This window comes from Paramormyrops kingsleyae, chromosome 22 (genome assembly GCF_048594095.1).
Source record: "Paramormyrops kingsleyae isolate MSU_618 chromosome 22, PKINGS_0.4, whole genome shotgun sequence".
NCBI lineage: Eukaryota > Metazoa > Chordata > Actinopteri > Osteoglossiformes > Mormyridae > Paramormyrops > Paramormyrops kingsleyae.
In genome coordinates, this window is record NC_132818.1 from 18769533 (window position 1) to 18784090 (window position 14558).

The following is a 14558-nucleotide window of genomic DNA, read 5'->3' on the forward strand; positions in this document are numbered from 1 at the left end:
CGTGTGCACGGCGACGCGCTTTGATCGTCTAAACGCATCCTGCTCCTTGGAACATCACGCTCCCTGGATCGCATCATTTACGCAGACAAACGCATGCAGGGTCCAGTAATCTGACGTCGGGACGACTGATCACACCCCGAGACTAAGCGATCCCATACATACACACACAATCTCTGTCACACATACGTGCGTAAACACTCTCTTACACACTCATACTTACTCCCAAACACTCTCACACACTCTCACTCTCTCACACACACTCTCTCTCACACACACACCATTCCGCGAGCGGACTTACTTCTGTTTCTCTGTAGGGTGGAATTCCAACAAGGCAAAAAGCAACTCCATTCATTGGACAGCTGGAATTGTTTTGCAGGAAAAAGTAGAGTTTGTAGCGGTGCCGATGAAGTTTATAATTACATAGAAAGAAAAACGCGATCACTATTTTATGGATAAAAGAATACTGAAATTAACTGGAGAGTATAACCTGAGGCGATGCCAGGTAGCGAAGCATTCGCCTCTCCGGCTTCCTTCCTTTGCAAAACCCCCTTTTCCGTTTCCAGCTCTTTACGATAACGGACTTTAGCAGCCTCAGAGTAAATCCTTTTTTCGCCCCCACCTCCGTTAAACTGAATCAGACTACATAGGGGCGCGCTGCCCAAATCCGCCCGTCCAGCTGCGCCTCTCCAGCCGCTATATCCCCTCCTCCCGGTCCCGGCGGCGCAGGTCCTGCCGTACAGGAGGCTCCCAGTAGCTCCCTCCGGTTTCCCCCCCTTTAATGCGCCTCTGTACGGCAAACGTGACGCGTGGTCACAGGGGGAGTGCCCGCTGGGTGGCCAAGAGCGAGTAAATAACCCGATCAGACATAGGCAACAAATAAATATTAACAATAAGAATTGGGGACGAGAAAACGCGAAAATGCGAAGAAAGGGAAAAATTGATCCCGGGAATCATCCGGGGAAAATGGTTGAAGAGAACAATGTGAGAAACACTTTTTAGAAATACAAGCGGATAAGCAGATCTTAATCTGAATAGCTGGATGACAGCGGGATAGTATTGTGCTGCATTAAAGCTACCAAATTTTACATTTGACTACATAAAACAGCAGTTCGCATATACAGTGTACATAGGCTGCGATGTTGGTGCGTTAACGCACTGTAAAAACGATTATTAATACACAACTAATAGTTCATCCTTGTCTTGAACCCGTCTGGCGGTAATACTAAAATTATCCTTTCATATGCATGTAAAAAAACACGATTTGAAACACAAGCAGTGGTGGTTCTAGACCATTTCAACTCGGACAGACTGGAGGTAATTGTTGTGTTGGGGGGGGGGGGGGGGGGGGCAGATGCATTTGACCATAGTGTCCTCCAAAAATTAGGATAGACAGCCAGCATTAAGAAGCAAAAGACAATTTTGAAAACAAGTCATTTATGCAATGCTTTGCGGTCACATTTTACTATTTTTACATATATGTAACTCATTCTGATTTCTTGTTTAGATTGTCTTGCTTCCACAAACTTGATTATTTTTTTCTGTCGTTAACATCGCTTTTCACCAACTGAAGTGACTCGACCACCCAACGCACCCGCGATAAAATCCGTCAAAAGAATGTGCTTACATTTGTCTTCCGTCTCTTCGCAGTGCACAAAATGTTACCCCACATATATAAATGTGAATAATAATGATAACCACACTGTTCTAATGGAGCAAAGAGTCAAAGCTAAAATATTTGGCCCCTGAAATCTTTTAATCAACTTAAAGAAGTTTTGTGGCTCCTGCTACATTTATCGGTGGAAACCAGTAAGGGGATATAGAGGTAGATGGTCCCACAGCAGCGGTTGTCCAAACACTCAGTAAACCCTGGCTCTTTGAAAGTCTAGGGTACAACAGCAGAGCCCAGGTGGAATCTGGAGAGATTACGATCAGAAATGTCAGCACAGATCCTTCTCCACACTGGCTGACCTCTCACACCTCGATATTTGGGCTCTGGGTGTACAGTGGCCATGTGTTGCCCACACTAAACACCAGCCATGGCCCATGGGAACGGTACTAGTCCTTTTGGGTTCACGTGTCTTGGCCCGTGGGTCACCCGCTCCCTGATAAGATCCCTCATGGATCCTCACAGCAGCTCCTGCAGGCGTAGGCCAGCGAGGAGGCCTCACAGCTCCCAGCATGGAGATGTCTGGTCTCCCCCCCCCCCCCAGTTCTTCCCCAGTGCCTCCCTGCTAATAGAGTGTGGTCGCCGACCAAAATGGAGGCTGAATTATTAACGAGGAGTGAGAGCTGGAAGTCCATGGAGCCCAGCCACAGTGTGTGTGGATTTTGTTTATATTACATTGTGGGGCCTAAATGTCCTGCGCAATGGAATAAAAACCTGTTATTTTGACGTTGTGGGGACCATTTTTCAGGTCCCCACAAAGATCTGTGAATGCAATCAAAAAAGTAAAAATGCCAAAAGTCTCATATTTTGTTGGTTACATCATTTTGGGCCCCCAACCCAATTCAAATATGTTTCAAATTTATTATGGCCCCTGTCACTCAGTCATCATAACTCCCCCCCCCCCCCCCCCCCCCCCTCCCCCCCTTTGCGGCAGCCCTGTGCCCCAGGTTCGAGAGGCGGCCTCCCTTCCAGCCACAACACGGGGGGTGGGGTGGGGGGGCAGTAATCGTGAACCTACATGCTCACTCACCCTTTCATGCTGCATATGACGAGCAGCAGCTTGCAGGCCCTTGACTCCCCCCCCACCCCCCCCCGTTGACATGCCTCTGTTTAGTGCCCTCGTCTGCCTGTCCACCATGACATGCTTCCTTTCTACTCTGCCGTTGCGCTCTACCCCCCCACCACCATTTTCCATACCCAGCCCCCTTTATCTCACTTGCAGACGTCTGAAGTCCAATTCGATTGTCCTGCCCACGCCTTGGGTCCCTGTAATGGCTCCACATCTTCTCCCAGGGCAGCTACAGTATCCCTTTAATGCAAGACCCCCCCACCCCGAGCTGGACATGCCGCTGCTCCCGCTTGCTCTCCCGCTCACTCCACCACTCGCTCTCCCGCTCACCCCACCACTCGCACTCCCGCTCACTCCACCACTCGCTCTCCCGCTCACCCCACCACTCGCTCTCCCGCTCACCCCACCACTCGCACTCCCGCTCACTCCACCACTCGCACTCCCGCTCACCCCACCACTCGCACTCCCACTCACTCCACCACTCGCTCTCCCGCTCACCCCACCACTCGCACTCCCGCTCACTCCACCACTCCCACTCCCGCTCACCCCACCACTCCTGCTCACTCCACCACTCGCACTCCCGCTCACCCCACCACTCGCACTCCCGCTCACCCCACCACTCGCACTCCCGCTCACCCCACCACTCGCACTCCCGCTCACCCCACCACTCGCACTCCCGCTCCAGTCTGTCCAATATGACGCCTCCCACTCATCTCCTACTTAAACTGGCGTCTCAAAGTTGTTGTTTTTCTCAAAGATGTTTGGAAATTCACTCCCGCTGTCTGTGTTTATGTCTTTCGCATGGTTTTAAACTGGCCACCCCATCCCCCCACTTGCTCAACACATCGGCAGCAACTACCCGGTCAGATGCCTAACCTGGAGGTTGTTGGTTGTTGGTTTGAGTCCCCCAAGAGGCTAACTGTAGTGCTTATCCGGGGCACCTGTCTCGCCATGGATGCGGGTTAAAAACTCAGCGATAAATAGCTAAATTAAAACTTAAATTCATGCTGCCAGCTCTCTCCTTCCATGCCGGGTGTATCCCGGAACAGAAGCACCCGGAAAAGATTCAGACGGACGTGACATCTGAGCAGTTGCGGAGACGGCCTTGTCCGGCGTCTGTCATTACCATGATTCACGGCAAGGCTGAAAATGTCGCTTGCCATGGCGGCACCTGAACAACAAGCTTGCGTGGAAGGCTTGTGAAAACAGGAAGCAGAATGAGCCCCTTTGCTGCTGAATGATGGGCGCCGTATGAGCCCCCTGCATTGTTCTGTAATGCATCACACATAAATATAATATATTTAATATCAAAAGTGGTGGTTTGAGTGTTACATTGGACTTATGTCCAGGGGAGTCAGAGAAGTTGGGGGGTAACTCTAAATGTTGCCCCAGGGCCCAAGTGACAGGAGGGGGGGGGGGGGGGGTTCAGCCATGTGTCCACCAAGCTGTTTAACACTAGGCATTTCCCAAGGGAGGGGCTAACCCTGGATTTAACCTTAGATTTCAGAACCATCCTATAACCTAACTTACCCCTCCCCATGTCTGGTTATACGAAACCCAAACTCTGAGCCCCTCCCACTCTGCTAGCCTCTTCATCGCCCAGGATCCCATTTTGATGTTGGTTTGAGGTGGTTAAGAGTCCCCAAGCAGCCTGAATGTCAAACTGGCGTGGGAACAGGGAGCCAATGGGATTGCCCGTAAACAGGGCAGGGAGCCAATGAGATTGCCCATATACAGGGATGCACAGCACTCTCAAACGCGCCAAAGCCACTTTGATACTTGTCTTGCCTTTGAAGCAGAGAAATGAGACTCACACACTTATTGGTCTAATGAGGGGCTGGGGGGGGGATCAGCTAACTGCTAAAACAGACAAGCTGAATTCCCTCCAGTTTCCAAACAAAAGGACTTCAGTCCTTGAGGAGCCCCAGGTGTCCTGGTCTGTCACAGTGCTCACCCTGGTCTGCAATACCACAGGTCACCAGCAGAGGGAACCACCTCAACCCCAGTGCGGCATCCTACATCAGAGCATCAGACTGATTTGGAAAGAGTTTGAATAGCACCCACCCCCATCTAAAGAGGTGCACACCATTACAGGTGCCAGTGGACCATTCTCTGTCAGCGGGGGCCGTACTAAATGATGGAGTTGTGAGCTGCTTCCTCCATTCACTCATTTGCTCTTGCGCCCCCATTCCCCTCTCTTTCAGACAGGACTTCCTGTTAGTAACGGAAGGGGGCTGGGGATCAGTCCATCTAACTTCCTGCCCCACCCTGCCTTGCCAGCTCTCCATTGTACATGAGGCCACACACATGACCCAGCTGCCAGGACGGGCCACACCACGATTGGTCACCCTGTACTGTCCGTCACACCTGCATCCCACCCTGGCATTTAAAAAGAACCTGGACTGAAAGTCCTGGTTTTGCATCTCACACCCCACTGCAAAGTTCTTTGGTTTCTAGGTAACAGACAATGGATACAGGCACTCCAGTGCACCTGTTATTCTTCAGCTAATGTTATTCTACAGTTGATGTTGTCCATCAGGAAGGCGCAGAGATGAAGCACTCCCAGATTCCTTCCAGTAATCCAGTGGATTGTCCCAGCGAGATATATTATGATAAGTTTTATTCCCATCAGTTTTTAAAAATCGCCCTCCCTAGATTCGTGGGCTAATGAAGAGTTGCACGCTAGATTAGCATTTCTTTCATTTTCTGTTGTAACCCCAGCAAGACAGAAAGCGGGATATTACAGCAGAAGGAGGAGGGCGCTATCTGACCTTGGGGTCTTTATGGCAGGGGTCTCCTCCACCTCCCTGGGGGCCCACACTGGTGCTCCCATGCTAAACCCCCCCCCCCCCCCCCGCCATCCACTTCCAGTTGTGTTTTCCTCTCAGATCTGTGTTCAGACCCGCTGGTTTGTTCCGACATGCCTCAACACAGGCTCCGGGAATTGATGGCGCTGATATGCATTCCCATTGCAAATGCAATCTGTGTTTGTACTTACCATCGCTGCAAATAACAGACGACCACTCTGTATAGTATTACGTGTATATGAACGCACCGAGTGGCCAACAAGTGTGTAGTAAGTTCTATTATCTGTCCACTAGATGGCGACAGAATCACCGTCGCCTCTATTTTCGATGTAAACGGCCTCCGGATGCGAGCGAGGACGAGAGTGTGGACGCTGCTGACGCAGCACAGAGATGGACGGCGAGAAGAAGCCCTGCAGCTGGAGTTTGTCGAGCGTGGGCTCAGTAAGAAGCCTTGCATCTGCCCTGGGCACAGGTAGTAGAGCCTCCCCCATCTCTCTCTCTCTCTCTCTCTCTCTTTCTCTCTCTCTCACACACACACACACACATTCTATCAGGGTGAACTGTTGGATCTCTCAACCTCCAGGGGTGATGTAATGCAGACATGCAGTCTCTGTTGAATCATCACTTTGGGGGTGTGTCACTGTGCCAGTATAGCATTCAGAATGGCAGTGTGTGTGTGTGTGGGGGGGGGGGGGGGGCATAAACATGTCTATCTATGTGCATCTGTAGGCTTCTCCTCACTTATAACAGTGCTGCAGGAAGCCTCCTGGAATCCACTCACTGTACAGTGCAGATGTGAAGCTGACTACTGACTCAGGTAAACAAGGCACTGGCAGCTCAGTGACAAAATTTCCCCTGGGTCTTCTATACAAAGCGCTGATTCACAAAAAGCACATTAAGGCAAAGATGCTGAATAAAACACCAGAAGACACAAATATATGCTGTGTCCTGTATTACAGGCTCGTCAATCTTTTCTTCCATCTCCACCTTGAATAAAATGGTGGTTTGGCGCCCCCTTACGTTATAACTTGGAACAACATGCCCATCTGTGGTGCCAGCAGCAGCCTCGGCTCCCCTATGTGAGACAATGGAATAGCCCCCTATCCTCACTATCTCCCACAATGCCTTGCAACATGAGTCCCCCACCCATTCGCTGCAGGGTCCAGAGCAGCCCCCGCCTGTTAGCCCTGGGTGTTACTCGGCCGCATCCTGTCATTGTTGTTTATTAAGCCTCTGTATCTGCGCAGCCATAATTACTGCTACAGACAAATTACAGCCATTATGGCATTAAAGTAAACAGCCAGCCGAGGGCAGAGCGTGTCGCCAGCTCCCAAAGACGTTTATCTGAAGCTAATTTAAGATTGTTTAAACTTTTATTCAAGTCACCAAACACTGCTCAAAATACTGTTTAAAATGGAATCCTGTGTTTTTTATACCGTAATCCCTACATACAACCATATGTAGCGTGAGGCAATTCCGGCAAAATCAACAGCCATTAGGGGAGGTCTTGCAAATGTAAGCTAGTTGGGGTTTTCCCTAAACCATAAGGACAAGGCAGAATCTCCCTGACCAATCACCTGGGGCGTCCATCTTTAAGCCCCGCCTACCCCCCACTCAAGGAGAGGTCAATGCCGCCATGTGCTGCAAGCCCAACAGGACCTGTTTACTTCCTTAAGATGCCTGTCCCACTTTCGGGCAGGAGCCCCATTGTCCTGCTTGGAAATGCTAAACACACGCACACATCTGCCTATAAAAATCCTGCTTGCACACAGATCTGACTGAACAGAAAAGAACAAAAAAATGCATGCTGACATCCAGCATGATGGCACTGGGCATCTCTGAGGATCCAGAACAGAACAGAAGCACTGGGCAAGTTCCCAGTCTCCCCAGTGTTCCCAGTGTCTCTGGCTCCTTAGCCAACATGATGGCACTGGGCATCTCTGAGGATCCAGAACAGAATTGAAGCACTGGGCAAGTTTCCAGTCTCCCCAGTGTCTCTGGCTCTTTAGCTGTAATGGGTGAGTTCCCAGTCTCCCCAGTGTTCCCAGTGTCTCTGGCTCCTTAGCTGTGATGGGTGAGTTCCCAGTCTCCCCAGTGTTCCCAGTGTCACTGGCTCCTTAGCTGTGATGGGTGAGTTCCCAGTCTCCCCAGTGTCTCTGGCTCCTTAGCTGTGATGGGTGAGTTCCCAGTCTCCCCAGTGTTCCCAGTGTCTGTGGCCCCTTAGCCATGATGGGCGAGTTCCCATTCTACCCAGTGTTCCCAGTGTCTCTGACTCTATAGCCGTGATGGGCAAGTTCCCAGTCTACCCAGTGTTCCTAGTGTCTCTGACTCTATAGCTGTGATGGGCAAGTTCCCAGTCTACCCAGTGTTCCTAGTGTCTCTGACTCTATAGCCGTGATGGGCGAGTTCCCAGTCTCCCCAGTGTTCCCAGTGTCTCTGACTCTATAGCCGTGATGGGCGAGTTCCCAGTCTCCCCAGTGTTCCCAGTGTCTCTGACTCTATAGCCGTGATGGGCGAGTTCCCAGTCTACCCAGTGTTCCTAGTGTCTCTGACTCTATAGCTGTGATGGGCGAGTTCCCAGTCTCCCCAGTGTATCTGGCTCCTTATCTGTAAAGACTTGAGGCAGCTACCTCAACCACCACTAAAGCGATTTTGTCAGCACAGCTTACACCCCCCACAGCAACAAAAAACAAGAGAGAGAACGCAAGACAGATGGAGAGACGGAGGGTGGGGAAGATCTGGGAAAGGTGTTTTTGGGCCGAGGAGGCGGGTTGCAGCACACACTCAGAGTAACGGGGTCAACGATGACAGACATAGGGGTGACATCTCTCCAGAGTGGGTTTGACAGAGTCTGCCTCGCGGAAGAGGAATGGATACATGAAATGTGTATGAAGAGCAGGCGAATAGAAGGGTGGGCAAACTGAATATGAGCTCCTGGGGATGAACAGAGAAGTGGGCGTGGCCTGACGTGGGCGGGGCCATCACGCCATGTCCGTCACCCGCGATCCTGTCATAAGCAAGTGATGGCACCTGATAATCCCGCCCACTGAAATCTCTCAAAGCTGCATTTCTCCCATCACTGGATCAGAGCGACATTTAAAGCTATCAGTCAATTTAGATAAAAGCATTTACTATGTGAATAATAAAAATGACAATAAACTCAATAAACTTAATGGAAAATCTGTCCATTCCGGCACTCGGCTCAGGGCCACATGAGTTAGGTCAGAACGTGATGATCTGCTTTAAGTTTGGACAACGGTCCAAAAACGCAGCAGCAGACCTGAACGCCCTCACTGAAAGCCCATGATAAACCCCCCCCCCTCGCCCCGGTTGAACGATATCTGATCCCATGTCTGCTTCACACAGAACCAGTACGTCAGTGCCAGAAAAAGAAAAATGAGGGAGAGGGTGGGCTTTTAGGACCCTGGGGAAGCATTTTGGGAACGCTAGGTTACGGTGCACTTGTAGGGGTTAGGAGAACATAGCTGAAATATTACTCACTGTGCGGAGTGGAAGGGCAGGCCCAGGAGTGTGAAATTAGCAGCAGGTTGTGGATTGCGGTGAGGTGAGGTGGGGTGGGCGGGGGAGGGGGGCACCTGTTCCTGGCTTTCAGGCCGAAAACCACACCCCCACCAGCCTCACAGGAATGAGCCAGTCCACATCTCGGCCCACCAGAGGAGAGGACACACCCCGCCCCCGCGCCAGGTTCTGACATCACCTGTCACACAGTACACACTGGGCCAGGACAGCAGCCGTCCTCCAGCCCGGTCCTGACCAGCCGCGGCGCTGGGCAGGTTTCAGGCCGACCGGCTGTGTAACTGTTCGATTTAACCGATTATCGTGCCAATTGAATTAATCTGCCTTTTTCTTTTTCATCTCGCTGCTTTAACGAGAGACAGAAAACCGGAACCGGGGGCCTGGGAAGAGCTGATTCTGCGGTTACCGTGGATACGGAGAGCAGAGCTCCCCCCTCGCCCCCCACGGTGCGGTCAGACAGTTCTCATGCTGACCACTTCCTGGTCCGTGCCCTCTGCTCCGACCCCAGGGCTGACTGACCCCAGTACAGCTTGTACCCTCATCCAATCCAGCAAGCACAAGCACGCTGCCAACATTATAATGCAAATAATGATCCCTAAACTAAATTTAATATAAAAGTACAAAGAGTTATAAAAAGCAAATGGCTGTGGCCAAATGGAACGTCCGGGCAGGGAGACCAGCCCACCTCTGGGCTCAGTCCACATTTCCTGAAGGTACCTACAGTCAGACCAGCAGCAGGCTCACAGTAACTTACGCGTGGTAACCATCTGGCACGTTCCACCCATTTACACTCTGGATATTTCAGGATAAAATTCTTTCTCAAGGCCACTATCGCTGGGTCCCCATCGGACACTAGAACCAGAGCTTGTGTTCAAGTCTGCTGGTCACCAGAGCAGAAAAGGAGCCTCGATCCCTGACGATTAATCCCACTTGGAAGATTTTCCTGTATATTGACTAGAACGGACGTCACTCTTTTTCTTTCAGAATTCATGCATTCAGTAAAACCGACAGCGGGACATATTTGATTTACATCAATAGCCGAGTGACGCACTGGCCCCTAGGATCATGTGTCCACACACTTCTGTCATAAAGGTTGAAAGGGGAACCACAGAGGATACCTCTAAAGAGGTGAGTAACTCAGGTCCAGAGAGTAAAAGTCCAGACCAAGATTTTGTTCCAACCAACCAGTTGAGTTGAGTATGTAGTCACACTCACCGAGTACTCAACCGATTGGTTGAAACAAAATCTTGGCCTAGACTTGTGCTCTCTGGACCTGAACTACCCAACTCTGTTCCTCTGGTGGAAGGTGTCGGAAAAGGAGAGTCGAGCAGCTGTCAATCATCCATACCTGACAGTTCTCGATAGGTTATTTGCCTTCGCTTAGATGGGACCAATCAGAGCCGCGAAAACGGTCCCGCCCACAACCCTGTCCTAAGGCTGTCGAGTGAGGTGATCCGGTAGGCACACCCACAAGGAAACCACGCCCATATCTACCCAGACATCTGACGGCGGGTCCAGAAATCCATATCCCACTGGCCAGCACTGACACGATGCAAGCTTTTTATTTTACTTTTATTGCCAATCCTGCCTCTTTGTGTCCATTTCCTCTTTTGCGAGAGGAGCAACGTGTGGCACACCGCTTAACGGCCCTCACTCTCGGGAAACAGGAAATGAAAACTCTGGTTTCCCGTCGTGGGCACCTGCTGCCCGCCTGGGCCTCTCTGCCGCAGCTGGGCATCAACGCGCTACAGTCACCGGACCAAGCGACTGTGGGGTGTAGAGCGGCCCGTGCCGCACAGAGTGGGACGCCCCTATCGCCAAGGCGTCTGCATCCTTGCTGTGAACTTTCTGCAGTTCTTCTCCGGTACCCGCAGCTTTCTGAAGCGGCCCGGCTTTCCTGCAAGCAGCTGCTGTTCTGTCGCGGTAATCAATACGCACCGGTGATGTATAATTAATATGGCAGCGTACCGGGGCCCGGGGCCCGGGGCCAAGGACCCCCTGTCATTGCCTGGGGTCCAGTTGGCGGGAAGCGATAAGAGACGCGAGTGGACAAAGGGGGCAGCGAAGCCGTGACATCATCGCTATATGGATCAGGAATCCGTCTGTCGTCTGACTGCTCCGGCTCCCTGGAGGGGGCAGCGGAGCTGGGTGGGGGGGCACCGAAGAGCCTGAGGGAGGGGTAGGCTTGTGGCGATCAATGACAGGGAGACACTTGGTGAATGCGCTGAAACAGGAGCGGGGGGGGCGGGGGGGGGGGGGGCGTGTTCACCTCACACCCCATTCTTAGCGCACGGAGGAATGCGGCGGCGTCGCTCACGGAGGCTGGAGGCCGAGAGGAGACGCAGCTGCTGGAGGCGTGTGCGTGTGATTCTGCGTGTTTACAGGCAGGCGGTCACACGCTTGCCGGCGGGCGCGTCTGCACGGTCGCGGATTTTAATGGCCGCCCCTGTCGCACGGATGCACGGCCACTCCCAGCCAGACCCACTGAGCCACACGGAGAGCGATCCAGGGCCGGCCCCCGCCGGACGGGCGGATTCCACGGTACCCGGTGCCGTGGCAACTGCACTTGGACCGATAACCACCAATTCGAGTGACACACAAGAAATTAAGGACCTTGGAATGAATGACTGCGCTTTGCCTAGAGTGCATTCATGGTTAAACTGCATGGGTGCAGACCAAGCCGATTTCTGTGCATCCCCTAACACACACACACACACAGACACACACGCACACAGGTAACCGGTGTGTCACGAGCCACACAGCTTGCAGTTTGTTTTCAGCATGTTGAAGCCTCCCCTGCTCACGCTCCCCACTCACCTGGGCCATGTCTCCCGCGAGGCTCTCGTCCTTCGCTCCTAGTTGGGGGCAGGGGGCTGCGGGGGGCACAGAGGGACAGCTGGCGTCCCGGCCATGCCCACTCAGTCGCTGCCGTCCCGTCGGGCAGCCGGGGGACACTCGTGCGGGTTCCTCTCCAGCGGCATTGCCCCCTCCCCGCTGCCCGCGCCCGCCGCTGTTGTCTCCGCGCCCGCTCTGCGTCTGACAGCTATCTGTATCCAGCCGGAGCGTCGTCGCCGTTCCCGCCTGTGCTGCCGTCACCCCTGGGGGGGGAGGAGAAGGGAGAGGTTCCTCCCGTCTTCAGAGGAGACGAGGGACTGTGCAGGAGAGATCAGCCCCTGCCTGTTTCTCTCTGTTTCGCTTCGGTCTTGTTCGCTGGGAGAACACTGGCCCACCGCCGCCCCTCTCTCTGTCTCTCTCGCTCGCTCGCTCGATACCCTCCCCCCCTCCCAACATGAACACAGAGCAGAATGGGAGGGAGCAGGCAGGAGGTGGGGGTGGGTGGGGGGGGTGGGGGTGTGCAGCGGGAAGAAGGGGGTTGGTCAGGAAATGGGGGGGGGGGGGGGGGGGGTCATGTGACTCCTAGCAGTGGTCTTGTAGGATTCTCTGACAGCTGTCCAGCTCACACCACTGTGAAAATGTCCGTTGCCATTGACGACCGCCGCTACAGGCCAAGTGACCATATGTCTCCTCGCTCAATGTCATTGGCTGACAAAATGTAATCTGTTTACCTTCCCCCGAAACAGCATGTTGGGGCTTGTAGTCTAAAATCCTCTTTACATACATTTATATTCACAGAGGAGAATAAAAGGAGTGACATCGCAGGCTCCCGCGCTCCCGCTCCTGATCCGCCTGACCTTTCAGCTTTCAACTCAATCATTTTCGGATTAAGAAAAAAAAAAAAAATCAATCAGTCATCTCTGACACTCCGCTTCTGTTTTAGAATTTGCGGGGAACTAGAGGAAGGATCCGTGGTTGCATGCTGGAATGGAGGCTGCTGAGGAACCCTGAGCGGATGAAGACATCCTCTGGCATTCCTCCCACCCCCATGGCTCTGTGTGGCGGGAAACCCCCCCCCCCCCAAAACAACAGGATCTTAGAACTATGCCCATTGGTGAACTTGGCCCCCGTTTACCCACATCCCTTCCCTACTCGAATACTGATATTACCACGTTCCTGCTTACATTCTTCCATGTTCAAACACAGTGTTTTTTATTTTTACGCAACTGGATGTTAGGGGAATTCAGGCCGAGAATCCCGTAGGATTCTTGTCTTTTGGTGAGTTTAGTCAGTGCAGAAATTAAGGAGACACTGTTTATGAGAAATGTGTTTAAAGGCCACAATCAGGAAAGAAGATGAGAGATTCCTGGATTCCAAAAAGATGAAATCGCTTATTGGGCTGGTTTCTCGGGCAAATTTCCTGGCCACAGCTATAGTGATCTGGCTCAGTCCAGGCGAGACTGTCTTGGGGATACTGGTGAGCTTCAAAGCCAGCCATTAGCTTGGTTGTTAACAGCACACAGCCCAGAATTACCTTCCAGTAGAGAAAAAAAATGCAGATACATATTATTTATTGCATTGTTTATTGCTGCTTGTATCCATGCTTGCTGTAGGCAAGTTATTTCCTCCCTGGGGACCAGTAAAGTATGCCTGTCCACCTACTTATCTATCAATTATAAAATATCAACGACCAATGTTAACCCTTCTCTTATGAAAGCCAATATATATGTAGCTTTAGGTGTGAATGGCGCTACTGTGCTTGCATGATTTTCTCCCTGATTCCGGTGGCTCCGGCGATCGGAAAAAATGCCTCGCCCTGTGTTATCTGCTGTCCCAGAAAAGCCGCTTGAATCTAAGGGGGGCCATCGACAGTAACGGTGATAAACAAAAGATCCGGAGGGACAAAAACAGCGCGGGTATTGTTGCAGCTGGAGGGTAGATTATATTATCAGCGGAGGAATTCGGGATATTTGACGAAGTGGGACGAGCAAGGGCACCGGCACACGGGAGGGGTGCACGGGCGCGTGGGGTGGGAGGATGCACGTCTGCCGAGAGGTATCGTAGTTACCGTATATATTTAGACCAGAAGAACAGAAGATCAAATTGAGTGTAGCTCAAGGATACGGGCGGTGCATGTGAACTCCAGATAATGTCTCAACAAAGAGTAAATGCGGGGTCAATTTACATTACAATGGGGTGGCTCCCTCGGAGTTTAAATAACGTACGGTCGCCTGCACCACAGCTGCGATATGCTCTGATCAGTTTCCTCTTCGTCTTCCTAAGCTAGAGAAAAACCGCATGATGATTTTCTTTCAGTTTGGGAATTCGATGCCCTGTGAGCTTTTACTAACTCCTCATTGGTGTGCAGGTCTGCATTCACTAAGACAAATACTATGTCCTACTAGCTAACTAGCAGGATAAGTGATCAAAGCGAATATACAAAATGAATAATAGTCCTAAGAAAATACAAAGCATCCACACAGTCAAAACACGCCTGAATTACTTTTCGAATTTTACTAAAACGTTTACAGCCGAACCGATTCCACTTACCCTAACAGTTCGGCTTTTTCACGTCATGGTAAAATACTTTTTAAAGCCAGGTACCTAATTTGAGGGCGCCATCTTCTTGAGAATTTGGCGCACT

At 51.7% G+C, this 14558-nt stretch overlaps 1 protein-coding gene across 2 annotated transcripts in view; it reads right to left on the bottom strand.

Moving 5' to 3' along the window:
* The window catches only part of arhgap23a (Rho GTPase activating protein 23a), a 61218-nt gene extending 48877 nt beyond the window's left edge, over window positions 1–12341 (bottom strand). The window contains exon 1 of one of the 2 annotated variants that reach the window (XM_023835445.2): window positions 11897–12341. In XM_023835445.2, coding sequence (XP_023691213.1) covers window positions 11897–11905 — 9 coding nt within the window. In that variant the 5' untranslated portion in view covers window positions 11906–12341. Of the gene's footprint in view, window positions 1–298; window positions 757–11896 lie in introns of those variants that run through there. The other variant, XM_023835444.2, reaches the window with a different exon arrangement.
* Window positions 12342–14558: the final 2217 nt, after the last annotated feature.